The sequence below is a fragment of the Mustela putorius genome, unplaced genomic scaffold (genome assembly GCF_011764305.1).
Source record: "Mustela putorius furo isolate JIRA1106 unplaced genomic scaffold, ASM1176430v1.1 tig00000281_pilon_pilon_pilon, whole genome shotgun sequence".
Classification (NCBI taxonomy): Eukaryota; Metazoa; Chordata; class Mammalia; order Carnivora; family Mustelidae; genus Mustela; species Mustela putorius.
The window spans coordinates 24118728-24138978 of NW_025421343.1; the positions used below are offsets into that span (position 1 = coordinate 24118728).

General features: G+C 42.6%; 1 protein-coding gene across 1 annotated transcript in view; it reads left to right on the forward strand.

The window, feature by feature from the left end:
- Window positions 1-19926, forward strand: part of TTC27 (tetratricopeptide repeat domain 27) — a 171024-nt gene extending 151098 nt beyond the window's left edge. Inside the window, exons 17-20 of the mRNA XM_045079240.1 lie at window positions 9905-10102; window positions 11370-11481; window positions 15207-15307; window positions 19685-19926. Of these exons, the coding sequence (XP_044935175.1) occupies window positions 9905-10102; window positions 11370-11481; window positions 15207-15307; window positions 19685-19807 (534 nt within the window). The 3' untranslated portion in view covers window positions 19808-19926. The remainder of the gene's footprint in view (window positions 1-9904; window positions 10103-11369; window positions 11482-15206; window positions 15308-19684) is intronic.
- Window positions 19927-20251: the final 325 nt, after the last annotated feature.

Genomic DNA, 20251 nt, shown 5'->3' on the forward strand with positions numbered 1-20251 from the left:
TTTTTTTCCCTGAAGACATGAAAAAGCAAATATTAAACTGCCTACCTCACTGTGATAACCAAGGTTTGGGGAAGCCAAGGGTCGGGGTTATCAGGCCAGGAAACAGAGCAAATCCTGTGAAGCGCTCCAAGTGGAGTAGGGAGGTAGCCAAGCCGGGAGGCGGAAAATGGCTTCACTCCTGGCCTGGAGCCCTCCTGGAAGTTTCTGTGACCGGCCTTCAGGCAATCCCATTCCTTCCGGCTTTGAAGACCTCCAGAATGCAAAGGGCCAACACCTTGTGCTTTCAGCCAAGATTTTGGTGAGACTTGGCCAAGGATTCCAAGGTTAGCATTGGGGAAGGGGATAGTTCGGGCTTTCTCTTTGTGGGGATTTCTCAGCATGTACGTTGGAATCACTGTTCATCCATGTGAGGAAACAAGAACTCTCCTCAGGGTCTGGAGGTGGCTCCCCACAGTCATTCTCTGCTGCCGCATCCCCTAGGCACAGTCTGGGACAGAGGGGAGAGAGAGGCTCAGGATAGAGAATAAAGTTCTGGCTCACCTAAATGAATGAGAGATGTGAGTGAGGGATTAAGAAGTCATTGCAGGGCATCCGGGGCTTGGTGTTGGTTTGGGGACGATGTGAGGAGCTTTAGGGCTGTTTATAGCGATGGGAATGAAATCCCTCTAAGCCTCCAGGCTTAAAAAATATACTTAGATTATTTTATGATACATCAAATGAATTCCAAATGGACTAACTCTATGCAAACGCTTTATTCATCTCATAAAAAAATCGGGAATAGAAATGGATACTTCCCAAATTTTCTGCACTTTAAGCAATAGAAGAAAACTTGAAAGAATTTTTATGACCACATTTAAAAAGTATGTGATGGAATATTTGTAACAAATAAGAAAGGTTAAAAGCTAATAATACTCTTATTATATAAAGAGCTATTATCTGCTACAGGAATGAAATGTGACAGAACAGTGGATTCAGAAACAGACTCAAGTAAGTTATGAGAATGTGGTCCATGATAAAGATGACATTTTAAGTCTGTGGGATAAAAATAGAATATTCAATATGTATTGGGGTGGTTGGCCAAGCATTTGGAATAAAAAACTAAAGCTCTGCCTCACTGCTTACACTAAACTAAATTCAGTTGCACCAGATACTGAAATTGGAGTGCCCTGAGAATGAGGATGACATTGTAGATACGAGCAGAGATTCTGGGGGTAGACAGTCCGGGCTTGCAGCCCACCTCCGCCCGCCTGCAACCCTGTGGCCTGGGGGAACTTAATCGCTTTATGCCTCACTTTTGTAAGATGGGGATGAAAATAGTGCCTGCCTCCCGAGGACGGTTGTGAGGAGTAAAGGAGTTGATCTGTGGAAAGGGCTTGGAACAGTGCTTGGCCCATACAGGTGTTCTGAGTGCGGCCGCTTTCATCTTCATCATCATCATCACCATCACCAAAAAAGTTAAAACCATAAAAGCACTGAAAGAAAAGAAAGTATGGCAAATATTTTTTATAAGCTTGGGGTTGGAGAAACCATTTTTAATCGTGACACAAAAGCCATAACCCAGGGAAGAAAAGTTGGAGAGATTTGATATTTGAAACTTCACATGGGGAAAGGATGCCATTGGAGTGGGGTGCCAGAGGTCACCATCCCTAGAAGGGACAGGCTGTGAGGTGACAGCTGTTCATTTGGTGCTTCTTCAACTGAACCTGGAAGATGACTAGGAGAAGCTGGGGAAGTGCCCTGGGGAGAGACTGTTTCAGTGATTCCGGTGTTGCCTGGGTCTTTCTACTCAGCACTTCCGGATTAGTCTCCAGCAGCTGCTCTAACAAGTTACCACACGCATGGTGTTTCCAGACAACAGAAGTGTATTCTCACCATTCAACTCTGGAGCCGAGAAGGCTGAAATCAAGGGGTTGGCGAGGCCGTGCTCCCTCTGAAGGCTGTGGGGAACAGTCTTTCCTTGCTTCCTCCGGGTGCTGGTGGCTCCTGGCATTCCTTGGATTGTGGTGGCGTTGCTCTGATCTCTCCCTCTTCCCCTGCTTCTGCACCACCTTCTCCGTGTGTCCTCTCCTCTTCTTAGCAGGATGGTAGTCACTGAATTTAGGACACACCCGAATCTGGTATAACCTCTGTTGCTTGTTTTTTAACCCTGACAACCTCAACCCCTAACCCTGGTATAACCTCATCTTAACTAATTATATCCACAAATTATATCTGTTTGAAAGAAGATCGCCTTGTCAAGTTCTGTTTAGACATGAATTTGGGGAGGATGCAGATTCACCACAGCTGACCCGCCACAACTGTAGCACTCCCTTTTCAGGGAGAAGGCAGTGCCTGTGAGATTAGCAGGGTTGGTAGATGCCGGGGGTGCACCCAACACCCAGCTTCACCTCACTGGGGGCGGTTGTGGTGGCAGAGGGGACGTGCACGGAGCCACACCACAGCCAGAGATGTCGCCACTCATCATGTGAAGGTCTTGCCATTAGCCAACAACACCAGATGTTTGAACATCTGGAAGTGACAAAGGAGATAGTAAGAATAGGGAGGGAGTGAATAGAAAACTAATAAAGCTTTTCAGATAGAACTCAGTCATGTGCAATTTTGAGAGAGAAGCCCTTGGTGGACAAACTAGGATTTCTCTTTTTTGCTCAAGTCCAGTATGGTTAACATACAGAGTTACATTAGTTTCCGGTGTACAATACAGTGACTCAGCACTTCTGTCCAGCACGCGGCGCTCGTCACAAGTGCCCTCCTTCATTCCCATCACCTGCTTCACCCATCTCCCCCTGCCACCGCCCTCTGGGGACCATCAGCTTGCTCTCTGTAGTTAAAGAGTCTTGGTTTTTCTGTCTCTCTCTTGCAAAGTAGAATTTCTAAGAAGGGTCCACTGTTAGGCTTCAGGAGATTGTGATGTGATGATCAGCAACACTGTGAAAAAGACTTGTGTATGTGGATATGCACATTCTGGAAAGAGGGTTCTGAACTCTCATTAGATTACCACGTGGGTGTCCAGAACCTCAGGAAGTAAACACAGACTGAAGAATCATCTTTGGAGTAGACTGTTAGGATTAGTTTTCAGTTAAAAAGCCTAGTTGGTCCTCCCTTATAATCACTGTGGTTTAAAAAAAGACGCCTCTAGAACTTGTTCTACATAACAAGTGGGACAATACTACCGAGTGCGTTTATCTGTTGCTCTAGTCTGTGAATGTCCTCGGTGCCTTCCAAGTGCGCATGAGTAACTTGTGCACAGCCACATTTCTCTGCGGCATTTTAGCTTGGGAGGAGAAGCACCTTCCATGGGCTCCACTTGCCCTCCTCTGGGCCTCTTTGGAGTCCAAGCAGATGAGGCTTTCTCTCCCCGTCTGCTGAACTGCACTGTTGGCAAGGTCCCTTCTGCCACTTCCAGGGGACACTCGGTAGTCCTCAAGTTCTTCAGCCTATTGGCATTGTTGAACCCCACGGATCTCCCTTCCTCCACAAAATGCTTCTTTCACTTGTCTTCCAGAATTTCGAGCTTCTTACCTTTCCAGCTGTGGCTTCCTCGTCTCATTGGTGACAGCCAGTGAGACGAGCCCCTTTTGGTGACAGCCCCTCCAGGCTCAGCCCAACCTCTCTTTCCTTCCCCGTATGTGCTGCTACCCCTGAGGTCTCACCGTCCCCTTGGTTTTCCTCCTTCTCTTCCCGAGAGTATGTTTTAGGGAGACAAGGTAACAAGTTTTCCCCCACACGACCATTTAAATCTTTCTCATGTAGACCATTCATTTTATTTCCTTAGGGCTGCACTTTTCAGATGTCTTCTTTTTTTCTCTGTTGGCTCATGATCCCCCGGGGGATTTTGGGTTTCCACTGGTAATACGTGCTGGTGGGAGGGCCTAAGTGGTGCCCTTCCACGTGAGTCTGGACCTTAGGGGACCCTCACCCCTGGGTGCCTTCACGACGACCACCTCCCACCACTGGCAGGTGGTCTGGCTCCCCAGGAAACCTCCCGGTTCTCTGCCAGGCACTGCTTTCTTCCCGTGTCCATGTTGCTGGGTAGCCCTCTAACCACCTCCGCAGGTGGAGGGCCCGCCAGGCGGCCAGGGCTCTGCCCAGCTGTGCCCGCAGGTCCCCGGCTTGCCCTGGGCTGGCGCTGCGGTGTGGCAGTGTCTCCGTGCCGATGGCACGTGGCGTGTAGAGAGCCCACCTGTGGACATGGGCACCTGGCCATCTTCCACCCTCCGCTGCCTTCTCCCCCATGGCTTCTCACGTGTTTGCTGCTTCTGCCTCAGGTTCATCCGCTCTCTCCTTTCTCAAGCCATGTACGGTGTTGGGTTCAGAAAGAGGAGCCGGCAGTGGATTAGTGCATAGGCTTGTGGGCTGTATTGTTTCCGTAATGAAGATTAACAGTAAAGCCATTTTCACACTGGAAACAAGTGAGTTCAATACAGATTAAGAAAACATTTAAATAGCTTGAAAAGGAAATATGTTTACTCAGCAAACGTTTAGAGGGAGATTTAAGTGCACTAACTAATGAAAGAAATAAAATACAAAAAAATAGCTGCATTTGCCTTTAGTAGAACAAAGTGTCAAAGATTTAAAAGATAATGATCTGCTCAGTGCTGGTAATATTCAATGAAATGACACATTTTCATATACTAATGATAGGATCTAATTTGATTTAGCCCTTTTAGAAAGTATCAGAATCACCACCGGAGTGTTAAAATGTTTATTCCTTTGATTCTATACTTCTGTTTCTGGAAATTTTTTTTCTTTTCTTTAATTTCTTTCTTTCTTTCTTTTTTTTTTTTTTTTAACAATTTTTCTATTTTTTTAAGTAACCTCTACACACACGTTGGGGCTTGAACTCACAGCCCTGAGATCACCAATCTCATGCTCCACCGAGTGAGCCAGCCAGGTGCTCCTGTTCTGGAAATCTAACCTAGATACGCAGTGAAGTGTCATTTATCATAGTAATAACATCAGTGGCAGGGCATGGAAGCAGCCTCTTTATCTGACTGCAAGGAAATTGTTAAACAGACTGCAGTCTGTCAACCCAGTGGAATATTTTGAATCTATTAAAATGATCTATTTTAAAGAGTATATGAAAACATGAAAAAATTCCATGACATAATCAGGAAGATAAGACTGTTTACATGGTATTAAAAAATTTGTGCGTAGTAAAAAATTAGAATAAATTCACCACAGTGTTAGTAGTGCTTGTGTTTGGGAATTTTCTTTTCCCTTTCTATTTTTTATTAGCTCTGATGTCTTGGGGAAGTAACAAAAATAAATAAGTAGAAAAACTACAAAAACCTGTTTGGTTTGGTCTATTCAAGATTTGGCAAAGAAATAATGAAATGATCAAAGTCACTACTATACATATTTCATAAGAGAGGTTTTTCCGGTATAAAAGAATTTATTATTAGAAGGGAAGAAATAACAGGGATAAGGAGCTGTACCTTGTAAATGAACACAATGAATGCTTGAGGCAAGACCCAGGACCTGGACTGTGGGTTTAGATCTAACTGTGCCTTCCCCAGCTGTGTGACCTTGGCCAAGTCACTTGACTCCTCTGTGCTCCAGTGTCTGCATCTGTAGAATGCAGATAATCAGAGCACCTTCCTCACAGGACTGTCAGGAGGATTGTGCCTTCATAGAGGCCCTGGCTCTCGAGCATGCTCACATGCTCTCTTCGTCTCTCTGTCTCTGTCACTGTCTCTGTGTCTCTGTCTCTCTTACATATGTATTTAGAAATGTTATCTACCATTATTGTCTTCTCATCATCTCCATCAAAGCTCAGGAGTTGAATACCACTGGCGTTCAAAACCTTTTCTGTGCCTCACTTGCTATGGGACCCAGAGAAAGTACATTTTGCCTTTCTTGTCTGAGTTTATTTGTGAAGTGGGGAGAATGAAATACCGGCCTGCTAGGGTCCCTGTGAGAACCAAATGTGATCAGGTTGGTCGTGGGCTTCGCACAGGGCTTGGCACGTAGTGATGCTCATGGCGGAGGTGGTGGGAGGTATTGAGGGCAGCTACCATGGTGACGGATTCTGTTTTTCTTTAGGTCTCTTTTGTTTTGTTTTGTTTTTAAAGATTTTATTTATTAAAAAAATTTTTTTTTGTTTATTAATTTTTTAAATTTATTTTCAGCGTAACAGTATTCGTTGTTTTTGCACCACACCCAGGGCTCCCAATCCCTGCCCTCTCCAGTACCTACCACCTGGTTAAAGATTTTATTTATTTATCTGTCAGAGAGGTCACAAGTAGCAGACAGGCAGGCAGAGAGAGAGGGGAAAGCAGGCTCCCCGATGAGCAGAGAGCCCGATTCGGGGCTCGATCCCAGGACCCTGGGATCGTGACTTGAGCCGAAGGCAGAGGCTTTAACCCACTGAGCCACCAAGGCACCCCTTTTTAGGTCTCTTTTGAACCAAAAGGAAATTTAGGGGCACATGGCGAGTGAGCTAACAATGAGGGTTTTGCTGTCCACTTCTGATGGAGTAAAGGAAGTTGAGGATCAATGATCATCATAATAGTTTATAGGTTTATATTGTACATTGACTCCTTGATACAACAATTCTATGATAGAGTAGGCTGAAGACCAGTCCTCATCACTGCTGTTTACCAATGTCATAGTCCCTGCATTTATAGTGGATTTCAGCAACAAATTCTATAGATTTTGGTAATGCAAAGGAATGTGATGCCGATAAACTTTATAGACTGCCCAAGAGGAAATTGTATTACTTGGTGATTCACTTAATCAGAGAAACTCTACTGCAACAGGCTTTTCTCCTTTTAAGTTACAAATATTTACTTTCTTCCTTTTTTTTCTCTAAGTATTAATTTTTTAAAGAAGGGTTTAAGTATGTGTTCAAAGTTACCATTTTGTAGTCAGTCTGAATAGCTAGAATGTGATTTTTCTCACTAGTTAATGGGAGGAAAATGGGGATATTACTAGTAAATTATAAAATTAATAGCTTTTAAAAAGTTATCCTGTTACCATTCTAAGGCCACTTTCTAGGTTTACAAATTAACTCCATTTGTTAATGTATTTTAATCACTCTGTTTATTCCCTTTAGTGTAGATGGCTTTCTTAACTGCAGGAAATAACTTTTAAAATAATGTTTTATTAAAATACAGTCTATGTATAGAAAAGAATACAGATGATAAGTAAACACAAGAATTTGCATGAAGGGAACACACCTGTGTAACCAGCCCCTGGAGTATGAGTGAGGTCACTGCCTTGCCGGCTCTCCCAAAGTCCTCACCAGCCCTCTTTTTATCAATAGCCCCTCCCCGCACATGCCAAGGACATTATGTTAAAGTCTAATAAATCAGTAATCATGTTGCCTTCATTTTTTGTTTTATTTTTACCAATTTTTTTAATGTTTATTCTTGCCTTTTCTCTATTTTTATTCTGTTTTTAAATTAATTTTTTTTAAGATTTTTATTTGTTTATTTGACAGAGATCACAAGTAGACAGAGAGGCAGGCAGAGAGAGAGAGGGAAGCAGGCTCCCTGCTGAGCAGAGAGCCTGATGCGGGGCTCGATCCCAGGACCCTGGGATCATTATCTGAGGCAAAGGCAGCGGCTTAACCCACTGAGCCACCCAGGCGCCCCTAAATTAAATTTTTATTTTATGAAAATAGTACATACATATATACAACTTAAATAGTAGTCAAAGGCTTATAACAAAATACAGCAGTTTCCTTCTCTACCCCTTTCTAGTCCTAAAGATCCTGCTCTCTAAAGGAGTTAGTATATAGTATATAGTGTTTCTTTTGCCATTTGTACATTTCTATATTTCATAATATAAACACTACTACTCTTTATTAACCAAATTTAGGTATTATTGGTTGACTGTTACAGTAATCAAGGACCTAACTGTCTTATATCAACATCTCTGCTCCTTCTCTTTCTTTTTGGTTTTTAAAGGATATATATTTTAATAGATTTTATTTATTCATTCATTCCTGCATGCATTCATTCATTCGTTTATTTATTTAAGAGAGCACCAGAGCACAGGTGGTGGGGAGGAGCAGAGGGGGAGGAGAGGGAGAGAGCTGAGCGTGGAGCTCAACCACATTGGGCTCCATCTCATGACCCTGAAATTGAGACCTGAACCAAAACCAGGAGTCAGATGCTCAACCGACTGAGCTACCCAGGCACCCCAAGTGCTACTTCTCTTTCTTATCTTCCCAGTATATTTACATTAAAGCTTTTGGTTAAATGAATATTCTCTATTAACATTCTATGCCCATACATATAATATTCAAAATGAGTGTTATGGGCTACTATGATTGGGGTCTTTTTTTACTTTCTGTCTTTTATGATGCTAATAGTTGTCTTGGTTTTCATGTTTTTCTCTCTCTTTGTAAGCCTCTTGTCTGAAATGTCTCCTGCCTTTCTTCTGGCTTTAACTCTGGATACAGTCACTAATCCTTTGTAATTGCTGAATTCAGTAGCGTCCTCCAGCCCTAAACTTTGTAGCTGTGCTCTTGGTACTTCCTCCTCCCTTGGTTTCCATGACGTCACTTTATCCCGTCTTTCCATGGACTCCTTTTTAGTTTTGCTTATGCATAGACCCCTGTTTAACTTCCTTTAAGTGTAGTGTTCCCTAGGATTCTATCTGTAATCTGATTTTAACCAACAGAATCTCTTTAGGCAGTATCTGTTATGGCCAGGAGTGACTTCTACTATCTGTTCCCCCTTATAGAACTTTCTTGTAAGCTCATTTAACTGGCCGCTGAACATACAGGTAGGGAGTATGAAGACATCTGTCATTGCTTTCACTCCTGTTCAAGGTCCCCCGCTCTTCTTGTGACATCTGCATGTGAATTTTGTAGAGGCTTTGGTATCTACCTGTCTGAAGTTCCCTTCGCCCTACCTGCCCCTGTTCATCTAGTCATGCCACCTCCTTACCTTTCACCCTTCTGTTCCCTGCACACACCACCAAGTATCCACACGTACTCTCTCCTCCAGCACCTGCACTGCCACTCTCCATTTTTATTGTAAGAAACTTAAAGTTCTCTCCCCCATCTCCTCCTGTGGGTAAAGTGAGAGGATGGGACGTTGGGCCAGTTGTCTGACCCCAGAGAAAGCAAAGTATTTTACTAATTTAGTAGGCTTTATTTGTACTGGACAGTAACTATTTTAATAGACCATCCCTTTTAAAACGTGTTAATCCTTGAAATGTTTGAAGAGTGATCACTTGACAGTAGTGCATATCCAAACAGTCTCATCTGCATGGTTACGTTTAGATTTAAAACCATGTAATAAGAATTCTGTATTTTCAGAATTAGAACTACATATATGGGGTTGTAATGTGAATTTACAGGCAGAGATAAGGTATCTTTTCCAAACAAGAAAGAAAAAGCACAATTGAATGTTCTCTTGTCCATTTTTATTGCTGTGTATAAAAAGGACCGTGAGTCTGAGCTGACATTCCTAAAAGCTACAGCTGTCAATCAGAGCATTCAGAGAGAGTGCTCAGAATGAGAAGGCTTCGTGCCCTCCAAGGAACCTTAAGAGGGAGCCCAGGTGAATCAGCATGTGATTCTAGAGAGTGGTTCAGCATGGCTCCATGTTTTTTTTTTCCCCTTTAAGATTTTATTTATTTGATAGAGATCACAAGTAGACATAGAGACAGGCGGGGGGGGGGGAGCAGGCTCCCCACTGAGCAGAGAGCCCAACTCGGGCCTCAATCTCAGGACCCCGAGATCATGACCTGAGCCGAAGGCAGGGGTCCAACCCACTGAGCCACCCAAGTGCCCCCATGTTTATTTTTAAAAAGCGTAAAGGTGATATTCCAGTGGGTCTCAAGGTTTTTCACCATCACTGTCCTTGATAATGGCGATGGTAGCCCCTTGTTTTTTGTTATTGTTTTTTGTTGTTTCTAGCTTACCAGTTTGTTCTGTGCATTTTTTAAGGTCCTTAAAATTCTGGTCAGGGCAGTGGTTGATGGGGTAACCGATCGAAGTGGAGATGTCGCAGCTGCCCTCAGAGGAAAACTGCGGGAATTACTTGGCAGAGTGACTTCAAGAGTGACGAATGATGGAGAAATCTGGAGGCTGTATGCTGCAGTGTATGGAAATGGGCAGAGTGAAAAGCCTGATGAAATTGAAAAGGTAAGTCCTCTTTCAGTCCTCGCGGGAGCTTGCCTTTTGTTTAAATTAGATGTAGCAGATCTCCTTCGATGGTTGGGGGAAGAATTAAATGAGCTCAAAAAGGATGATGGATATGCTCAGGTTTTCCGAATCTTTATTCGGAATCTTTAACGTAAGCACTTTGAATGGCGGGCAGGCTAAGACTTGCAAGCATTCATCTTTTTTACTTTCCATGAATCTTTCTTACATAATTGTTCTCCATTTCCTGCAAAAGGCACTCTCCAGCCTGCTCCCCGACTGGAGCTGTAGCAAGCAGCTGTTCATATGCTTTACTCTCAGCCCTTTCTGCAGGCTCCTTGCTGAAGACTGAGGTAGATGGGGCCCAGCGACAAAAGAGGGTTTAGATCTGAGATGGGAGCCTTGGAAGGGAAAGAGAAAAAGGCATGAGAGAAGACCATGGAAGGAGTGCTTTGAACACAAAAGGCTTTACAGAGGTTACCCTACCCCTTTCTTGAAAGTGCACGAGAGCACCAGTTACACTTAACTTATGCCTTTGGCCTCTTATCTCAGAACCCAAAGGAGCCCCCACAGTTTCCAAGGTTGAAATCATTGTTTTCTGTTCTTTTCAAAACATCCACAACAAATCAAATGTACTCCTTGCCTGAGTTTGGAATTCGCTGCAGTCCAGCTCATCTGTGGGATTCCTGGCCATCTCTCCTCTCTCAGTCCACAGCTGGCTTCCACCATGGCCTGTCAGCCCGGAGAACACACACTCACACGCACGCGTGCACACACTCCTACTTTCTGTCCTTCCACTTCTTCTTGAATGATGTGCTCTTGCATGTATGGACTCAAGGGGAGTCTGAATTCTCTGATCGGTGACTTCTCCCTCAAGAATCTGCAGGGATGGGGCTGTGAAAGTGTTTTAAACTTCTGTGAGTACACACGCCTCTTGGTGACTCTGTAGGTGCTATCAAGTTCATGCCTCATTCTTTTAACCGGGCTCTTAAGTTGATGGCTACAGGTGCTGAGGAATGGTGTGTGCACTTCTTCTAGGTTTCCAAACGTGGCATCTCTGTTTCTCTGTTTGGAGGGAAGTTTCTCTGTCCAGATACATCTACTTGATTGCATCTGTACCCCTTCTTTGATGAGAATAATAAAGATCGTGCTACATAACACAGATGCTAGTTTCTCAAATTCAAATTAGTTCCACATGACCTCCAGGAAACCGAGTTGGAAATGTGAATTCCCTTTTTTATTCTGAACACTATTCTTTTTCTGTCCTCAGGCGTTCCAGTATCTCTCTAAGGCATACAAGTGTGACACACAGTCCAGTTGTTGGGAGAAAGACATGACATCATTTAAGGAAGTGGTGCACAGAGCCTTGGGACTCGCACATGGTACTTGATGTAATGTTTGATATTCCTGCCACGTCTTACTGTATTTTTACTGAAAAAGAATTTGTCAAAAGTGAAGTTCCATTCCAGATAAGTTCAGATTATTTCGTTATATGGAAATAGCCATATTTCGTGCTGCGAATCTTTATAAGACCAGCTACTAGGTAAGCACTTTGGAGCAATAGGAGAAAATAGAGGCCGGAATGGTAGGAAGGACAGAAACTGAAATACCGTTCGAGTGTAAGCGACCAGTATTAGGAGCTTTCAAGATGGGAAGGACCTTCCCAGCTGTGTCTGACTTTCAAGCACACCGTCTGTTTGTGTTGATTGTGTAGTATTAAGGAAATCTGTTAACATTTCTTGACTTGTAGTTTTCCTTTATAAATGAAAATATTTTTTCTCCAAAAATACATAGATTACTGGAGAATAGCAATGTACAAAGACCTATGGCATATGCGAAAGAAATAAAAAATATAATCCTATCCCTGCCTTTGGGAAATTTAAGTGGGTGATATTTGAGGGGAGAGATAACATTACATATAAGGTTGCACGCCTGTTGGGTATATCCCAGATAAAGGCCCCTTTTCATTATTTGCATTAATGAAAAATACGCCAGGTAAATTTAATAGTGCGTTTTTATATTTAGAATTGAGTATGGATGTGTGATGCCCTGGGAATGCAGTTGAAATAAAATAATGAAGCCACTGTGTTAAGAACTGAATCACAGAGCTACGAACCTATCCTAAAGTCCTCTTCTAACTTTTCTGGCAACTAACAGTTACAGTATTGGGAAGCTGACAAGGGCAGACCCTTGAAATCAGGGAGACCTGAGCTCCAGAACCAGCTCTGCCCTGTACTTGCTGGGCGGTGTTGGGTAGATCACTTGACTCCTCTGAACCTTAGTTCCCTCCTTGTAAAATGGGGGCAATGCCTACCTTCTTGTTAGAAAGAATAAATGAAGATGTATTTAAACACTTAAAAGTATCTTGCACCTGGTTGAAATGTAAATCCCTGACCTTCTCACACCAACCCTGTTCCTTCTGGGGTATAGGAGCTGAGCTGTCTGTCTCATTTAAGCTGTGAGAAAAATGAAGAACGAGAGTAAACTTTGTGTCTCTAAAGAAATCACAGAACATTCGAACAGTTTAGAAATGGGCTTCATAGTTGACAATTCTACTTACATTCTTTGATATCACTGACAAAAAGGATATAAATATTCAGTTATCTGGCCTGTCTACCCCTTGACAGATCAGAGAGACATGCCGAATTCTGTCCAGCTGAAATTCAGAGTAGACAAGGTGGAGGTCATTGCTGATAGACCCGTGGAATGTGGCTGCAGTTCACGGGGCTTATGCTGGCCTCATGGTGGGTGGGCTCAGATGGAGTTCAGTCCTGAGGCCTGTGACCTTTGTGAATATAGTACCATGTTTGAGGAAACCCATAACTAGGTGTATTATGTACATAATTACAGCAAGGTACAATCTCCTTGGAAGAATTTATCTTATCTACTTGAGCTTGCCAACCCTAAACATTTCTGTGAACAGCTAACTTCGTAACAGTCAAAGCCAAGATACTTTCTGTTATCACTAAGTGATGCTATTAAACCTATCAAATACAAATGCACAGGGTAAAGAAATAAGTACTGCAGGAATAAAATCCTCATTTTGTACCAAAAGTTGTTTTTAGGCTATTTTGGGCACCATTTTTTCATCAGGACAATAGTGGGAGAAAAACAACCTTCTATTCTTCTAAGTTCCTTCTCACTTTAACAAATTAGACATTGGTGTTCCCAAAGCATTTTAAGCATCTGTGAGTGGATGCTCAGCTTTAGTTTCTGGTGATATTTTAGATTTATGAAAATTTAGATTTAGATTCACCTTTTCTTTGTTGCTTTTGTAGACCAGTGCTCAGTTGAGGAATGAACTGCTTGTCTTTGTTATTCTATTCTCTCTTTTTTTAAATGTTTCTCCCCAACACTGTTGTCCACCATGCTCAATTCTGAAAACAGAATTGTAACATTAAAAAAAATCTCTGCAAAATTAAAGAAGAATTGGAAAAAATCATAGAAACAAATGATAATGAAAATACAATGGTTCAAAATCTGTGGGACACAACAAAGGCAGTCCTGAGAGGAAAATATATAGCGGTACAAGCCTTTCTCAAGAAACAAGAAAGGTCTCAGGTATACAACCTAACCCTACACCTAAAGGAGCTGGAGAAAGAACAAGAAAGAAACTCTAAACCCAGCAGGAGAAGAGAAATCATAAAGATCAGAGCAGAAATCAATGAAATAGAAACCAAAAAAACAATAGAACAAATCAACCAAACTAGGAGCTGGTTCTTTGAAAGAATTAATAAAATTGATAAACCCCTGGCCAGACTTATCAAAAAGAAAAGAGAAAGGACCCAAATAAATAAAATCATGAGTGAAAGAGGAGAGATCACAACTAACGCCAAAGAAATACAAACAATTATAAGAACATACTATGAGCAACTCTACGCCAACAAATTTGACAATCTGAAAGAAATGGATGCATTCCTAGAAACATATAAACTACCACAACTGAACCAGGAAGAAATAGAAAGCCTGAACAGACCCATAACCAGTAAGGAGATTGAAACAGTCATCAAAAATCTCCAAACAAACAAAAGCCCAGGGCCAGATGGCTTCCCGGGGGAATTCTACTAAACATTTAAAGAAGAACTAATTCCTATTCTCCTGAAACTGTTCCAAAAAATAGAAATGGAAGGAAAACTTCCAAACTCATTTTATGAGGCCAGCATCACCTTGATCCCAAAACCAGACAAGGATCCCATCAAAAAAGAGATCTATAGACCAATATCCTTGATGAACACGGATGCGAAAATTCTCACCAAAATACTAGCCAATAGGATTCAACAGTACATTAAAAGGCTTATTCACCACAACCAAGTGGGATTTATTCCAGGGCTGCAAGGTTGGTTCAACATCGGCAAATCAATGAATATGATACAACACATCAATAAAAGAAAGAACAAGAACCATATGATACTCTCAATAGATGCTACAGCATCCCTTCCTGATCAAAACTTTAGGAAGATGGGCTCCAGCACGCGGGAGGCGGGGTTGTCACGCGTGAGTGACCCAGTTCTCTCCCACTCCCTGCTGACGCCAAGCGCCTCTCAGCCACCTGAGAGCCCGGGTGTGGTCACTTCGCCCGGACGCAAGCACGTAGGTTGTTGAAGCCACTTCCTCTGGAATGGGGAGTAAATCCTGAGTAGGAGAATGCAGTGAGAATTGAGCTGTAAATACCCAATGTCACTTCACTGGGCAGGTGTCATTGGCAACTGTGAGTCCCCGTTAGGGACCTGGTGCCCCGGGGAGCCACACAAAAGAGCTGCTCCCTCTGGTTTTGCCCTCCGTGTGCCTTGTATTCAGTTAGATTTCGTCTCTTTTTGTGTAATTTCACGTGTATGTGTGTGTGTGTTTAGAGTCTCTTCCCAGTGATCTGTAACTTACCAAAAATCACCTACTTCCCCTCACAATTCTCCAGTTAGCAGGAAGTGTGAAGAAGGACAGTGCGGGGAAGTATGCACAGAATTGTCCTTTTACCAAAACACAATCTGTCCATGTGAGAATATTCCTGAAGTCTTTTACTATAAAAACCTAATCAAGTAATTGTTTTGGGCACTTATAAATGATCGTTAGCGGCATTTAATGCATATTTTCTCCCATATTTATGTTGCAGTGGCTATAAAACACAGTAAAAACAAGTCCAGTCCCCAGGAGGCTGTGCAGGTGCTTTCCTCAGTTCGACTCAATTTGCAGGGCTTGTCATCTAAGGCAAAGGTGAGAATGCGGTGTGAGTTAACCCCGGTGCCCCCGGAAAGACGGTCTGTGCCATGAGCGGCTGCTCTTAAATCTTCCTTTATGTCAGGGGTAATATTCAGGCCACGTGGCGGTTTAGACGTCGGCCCCCAGGTGGTCAGTTGTACCGGTGGGGGTGTTACTGGCCCCAAGGCTAGACCACCTGGGTAACTCGGGAGTCTTTGAAGTTAATAACGCAGCCCTACTGCTTTCTTGAATTTAAATGAAAACAATGCTCTTCTCCTGATTGTCACTTTTTCCAGAGTATGACATATATGCCACTGGTAGCACTTGGCTGAACTTTTGATTTTCATGCATATTTATTTCACCACATGTTAGAAAAAGTTTAACTAGCACCTCAGACCTACATCTTCATGAACATTATTGCTTATTTTTCACTTACAGTAATGTAATGTTTCCTCTAAAAAAGAAAAACTTCTATTTATATTAAAAAGGTGATTTAGAGACAAATATTAAGTAGGTGGTATATGGGTTTCACAAAGACTAAGGCAGGTGAGTGACTCAGGCTTGACCACTGAAACATTTACCGTCGATCGACAAATGCCGCCTTGTGAACTAGCGCTGGGCAGGGGACGCCTGAGAATCCCTGAGGGAACTGGTTGGGAGCCCAGAGTGTCTGCCTGTGGCCAGTCAGGTATGGGGCGGAGCCTGGAGATCACGTGGTCAGGTGTAGATTATACCCCTGGAAGCAAACTGGAAAGGAATATAATTTTGTTTCTCTTTTTTCTTTTCCTTTCTTTTCTTTTCCTTTCCTTTTTTTTTTTTTTTTTGGTCTTCTTTTCTCTTTATTTATTTATTTATTGGCGAGGGAGAGAAAGCACAGAACAGGCAGAGGGAGAAGCAGGCTCCCAGCAGAGGAGGGAAGCCAGAAGCAGGGCTTGTTTCCCGGACCCTGGATCATGACCTGAGCTGAAGGCAGATGCCCCTATCCAAATGACCCACCCAGGCGCCCCAAGGAATATAGTTTCTAGCACGATTCAGTGGTTTCTTTTCTCATTTTTGCTTGCCTTCACTATTTAATCTTGGGTTGTAAATGAATTCTAACACTTCTGAGAGCAAGTCTATGGTAGGTGAAGGTCACTTCCGGACACATGTAAAAATCTTCCCAGAGTATGTATGGCTTTTTATTAATTGCTTGATCTTTTCAGATGAGGGCATCATTTTTGCCTCTTCAGAATATTAATTTGCTTTACTATCCTTTTTAATCTGCAAACTGGAACCCGATTGTACCAGGAAGAACTGTATTTCCTCCCAGTTTGGTAGGTTAACTTCAGAATTTTGTATCTCTCAGAAAACTGCATGAGCGCTCAAAGAAGGTCAAGGTAGTAAGCTTTTCCTGTGACTGTCCCTCTCAAATGGGGAGCTAGGTTTCCTAGTTTTGGTTAGATCACTAACCTACCTACAATTGTTTATCTTCTCAGGAGATTCTCTACTAGTTTCCTTATCTCTGTGCAAAGCTTCTTGTAAGTTATTAATTTTACATAAATCTGTACCTACCTAACTAGTCTAGTCTGTGCAGGTACTGCCTGCCTTCCCTTTTGTGGAAGATTCCCCGACATTGAAAAGGAGGCCTCAGAGCATCATCTAGGTTTAGATTTTGTTCTCATTAGATCCCAACTGAGAAAACTTGCCTCCCCACGCCTCCTTTGAAACCATGTTTTTGCTAGAATATTTGGGAGTCTCTGATTTTGTAGTAGAGCATATGCTTTTCCGATTTGTTTTGTTTTTTTTAAAACAGATTGGGTTTGCTCAGCTGAATTGGGATCCCCCAAACACTTTTTTAGAGCACTTTAAATAGGTAAAACAAAATCGAATAGCTCTATTATTTTTTTTTAAAGATTTTATTTATTTGCCAGAGAGAGAGAGAGAACAAGCGAGTACACACAAGCAGGCAGAGAGGTAGGCAGAGGCAGCGAGAGAAGCAGGCTCCCGCTGAGCAAGGAGCCCGATGCGGGACGCGATCCCATGACCCTGGGATCATGACCTGAGCCGAAGGCAGTGGCTTAACCCACTGAGCCACCCAGGCGTCCCCGGATAGCTCTATTAAATAGCTTGTAGTAAGCTTGGTTTGTACCAATCTCTGATCTTTTCTTTCCAGGCCAGGGATTTCATGGAAATAAACACATAGAGCCTAGAGCCTCACCTGACATCATCCAGTGTATCCTCCCCCTCCCACCACCACCACCACCCACGGGGATCACTTCACAGACCTGCTGCAGTGGGCATGAGGGCTGTTCGGGAAAATGCCAGAAATCCTGGAGACAGGACAGACTTTACTGCTTGCACATTTTTGGATCCTCGGCGAATAATCCATTCTTTCTAAGCCCCAGTTTCTCTCTCCTCTCTCTTTAGTTCATAGGGGAGTGATGCAGATCATGATGATTTGCAAGTACTATAATACTTAGTAAAAATAAAATATGCTATCTGAGTCTAGGTTACTTTTTTAAGATTTTATTTATTTATTTGATAGAGAGAGAAGTAGAGAGCACAAGTAGGCAGAGTGGCGGGCAGAGGAGAGGGGATAGCAGGCTCTCCCCTGAGCAGGGAGCCCGATCCAGGCTCGATCCCAGGACCCTGAGTCGAAGGCAGCTGCTTAACCAACTGAGCCACCCAGGCGCCCTACATTACTTTTCTAAAAGGTGTTTTCTCTACTGATCACATTGTAACAGTTCTTAAGTCACTCTCTTATGAAGTACTGTGCATGGTGTGAATACACGGTAATGTGACAGATCTTTGCTGAACATTGATGAAGTCCTGCATTCAGTGAATGCTCTTAGCTCTAAAAACCACTGTGTGAAGCTCTAAACTTGTCCCAGTGATCATACCATCACTCAAAACATCTCTGGGGCTCTCTTTTAGAACAACCATCAGAACACTTGTCCTATCATCTATGGTTGTGATAGTAAATAGTCATATGGTAATGGTAAGCAAGTCATCTAGTCAGGTCTGATAGAAAAGATAAATAGTAGGGCACCTGGGTGGCTCATTTAGTTAAGCGGCTCACTCTTGGTTTTGGCTTGGGTCATGATCTTAGGGTCCTGGGATCGAGCCCTGTGTTGGACTCCGCGCTCAGCATGGAGTCTGCTTGCGGTTCTTTCCCTGTGCCCTCCCCACCCCACCCATTTGCACGCATGTGCACGCTCTCTCTCTCTCTCTCTCAAATAAATAAATAAATAGTGTAATTAAAAAAAAAAAAAGACAGTGTGTTGAGTAAATTACATTTCTGATCTACACACCCACACATACACAGTGTGGTCATAAAATCCTGAAGTTCATTTTGTTGGGTGCCTGTCCTGGCTCAGCAGGCGGTTCCGGGTAGAGAGGCTCTCCAGAATGCCTCCGCTGTGGCAGCTTTATCAAAGTATGTTGCAGTGCGCCTCCCCAGGCAAGTCCTTTTACAAAGAGGGAACGTTTATTTTTACTTTAACATGCTGGGCTTCTTTGCTTTTACCAAATCCTGATAATCTTTGCAGCCTCTGAGTCCTAAACAATAATTAGTTGTCCAGTAATTAGCATAAAGGGGTATGATGTGTATGAACTTGAATATAAAATATATTCACTTTGCTTGTATATACAATGAATAGATTTGGGGTTTTTTTGGATGAAGAATGTCCATTCATTCTAAAACCATCATATAACATTGAAATGAATAACCAGAGGACGTCTGGGTGGCTAAGTTGGTTAAGCCTCTGCCTTTAGCTCAGATCATGATCCCAGAGTCCTGGGATCGATTCCTGCATTGGGCTTCTTGCCCAGTGGGGAGCCTGCTTCTCCCTCTACCTGCCACTCCCCATGCTTGGGCTCTCTCTCATTCTGATAAATAAATAAATTAAATCTTTAAAAAAAAAAAAAAAAGAATAACCAGTGTTCAGGGCAACCATTTTGAAGAGCAGAGCTCATTTGAATTTGCCAGCTCAGGCACGTTTTTGATGCCTGGTTTAACTTTGCAGCTTGTGCATTTCCAGTTTGGTAAACAGAACAAACACTAACCATTGTTACTATCATGTGGTATTATTAGATACAGGGAATTTTTTTTTTAAAGAAGCATCTTTTTTTTTTTTTCCCAAGATTTTATTTATTTATTTATTCATTTGACACAAAGAGAGAGAGAGAAAGAGAGAGATCACAAGTAGGCAGAGAGGCAGGCAGAGAGAGAAAGGGAAGCAGGCTCCCCACTAAGTAGAGAGCCTGATGCGGGGCTCTATCCCAGGACCTTGAGATCATGACCTGAGCCACCCAGGCACCCTGATACAGGGAATTTTTAATTCTATCCTCTGTACCTATTTTATTTTAGAGAAATTGTCATTGTTTTGATCTGCTTTGTTCTTTATGTTGCAGCAACTTTTTACAGATGTGGCAAGTGGAGAAATTTCCCCAGAGTTAGCTGATGAAGCAGCAGCGATAGACGCCCTCGTCACAGAGCTGCAAGGCCTGAGCAACCAGTTTCGAAACCAGTACTGACCATCCTGGGAACAGTAGCTGGAAAAGGAGCTTTCACCGTCTGAATTTCTCTTATACCTGTGTATCTGAAACACAAGATAATGATTTTTAAAAAAAATAAAATTCTCTTTAATGGTTAACATTTTTGTTTTGTGATTTTTCTACATGTTTGGACCTTCCAAAGTACATTAATTAAAAGTTCCCTGTTTCTTTAGGCTTACTTGCTGTTGAATTCAATATATTCTTCTGTATTCTGTGCCGGGGTCTTTCAGCCCAAAGAGCAAAAAATTATAGTTTGCTTTTTAGCATAGGGTTTATTCTCTCTCAGCCTAAAATGAATTAGATCATCCTTTGGAAAGACTTAGTCTGCAACAGGAAAAAATATCGGCACACTGCAAGTTTGTGGAATCATTAGATCGGCTGTATGATTATCCAAAAATGATAAAAGGTTAGATTGAATGGCAA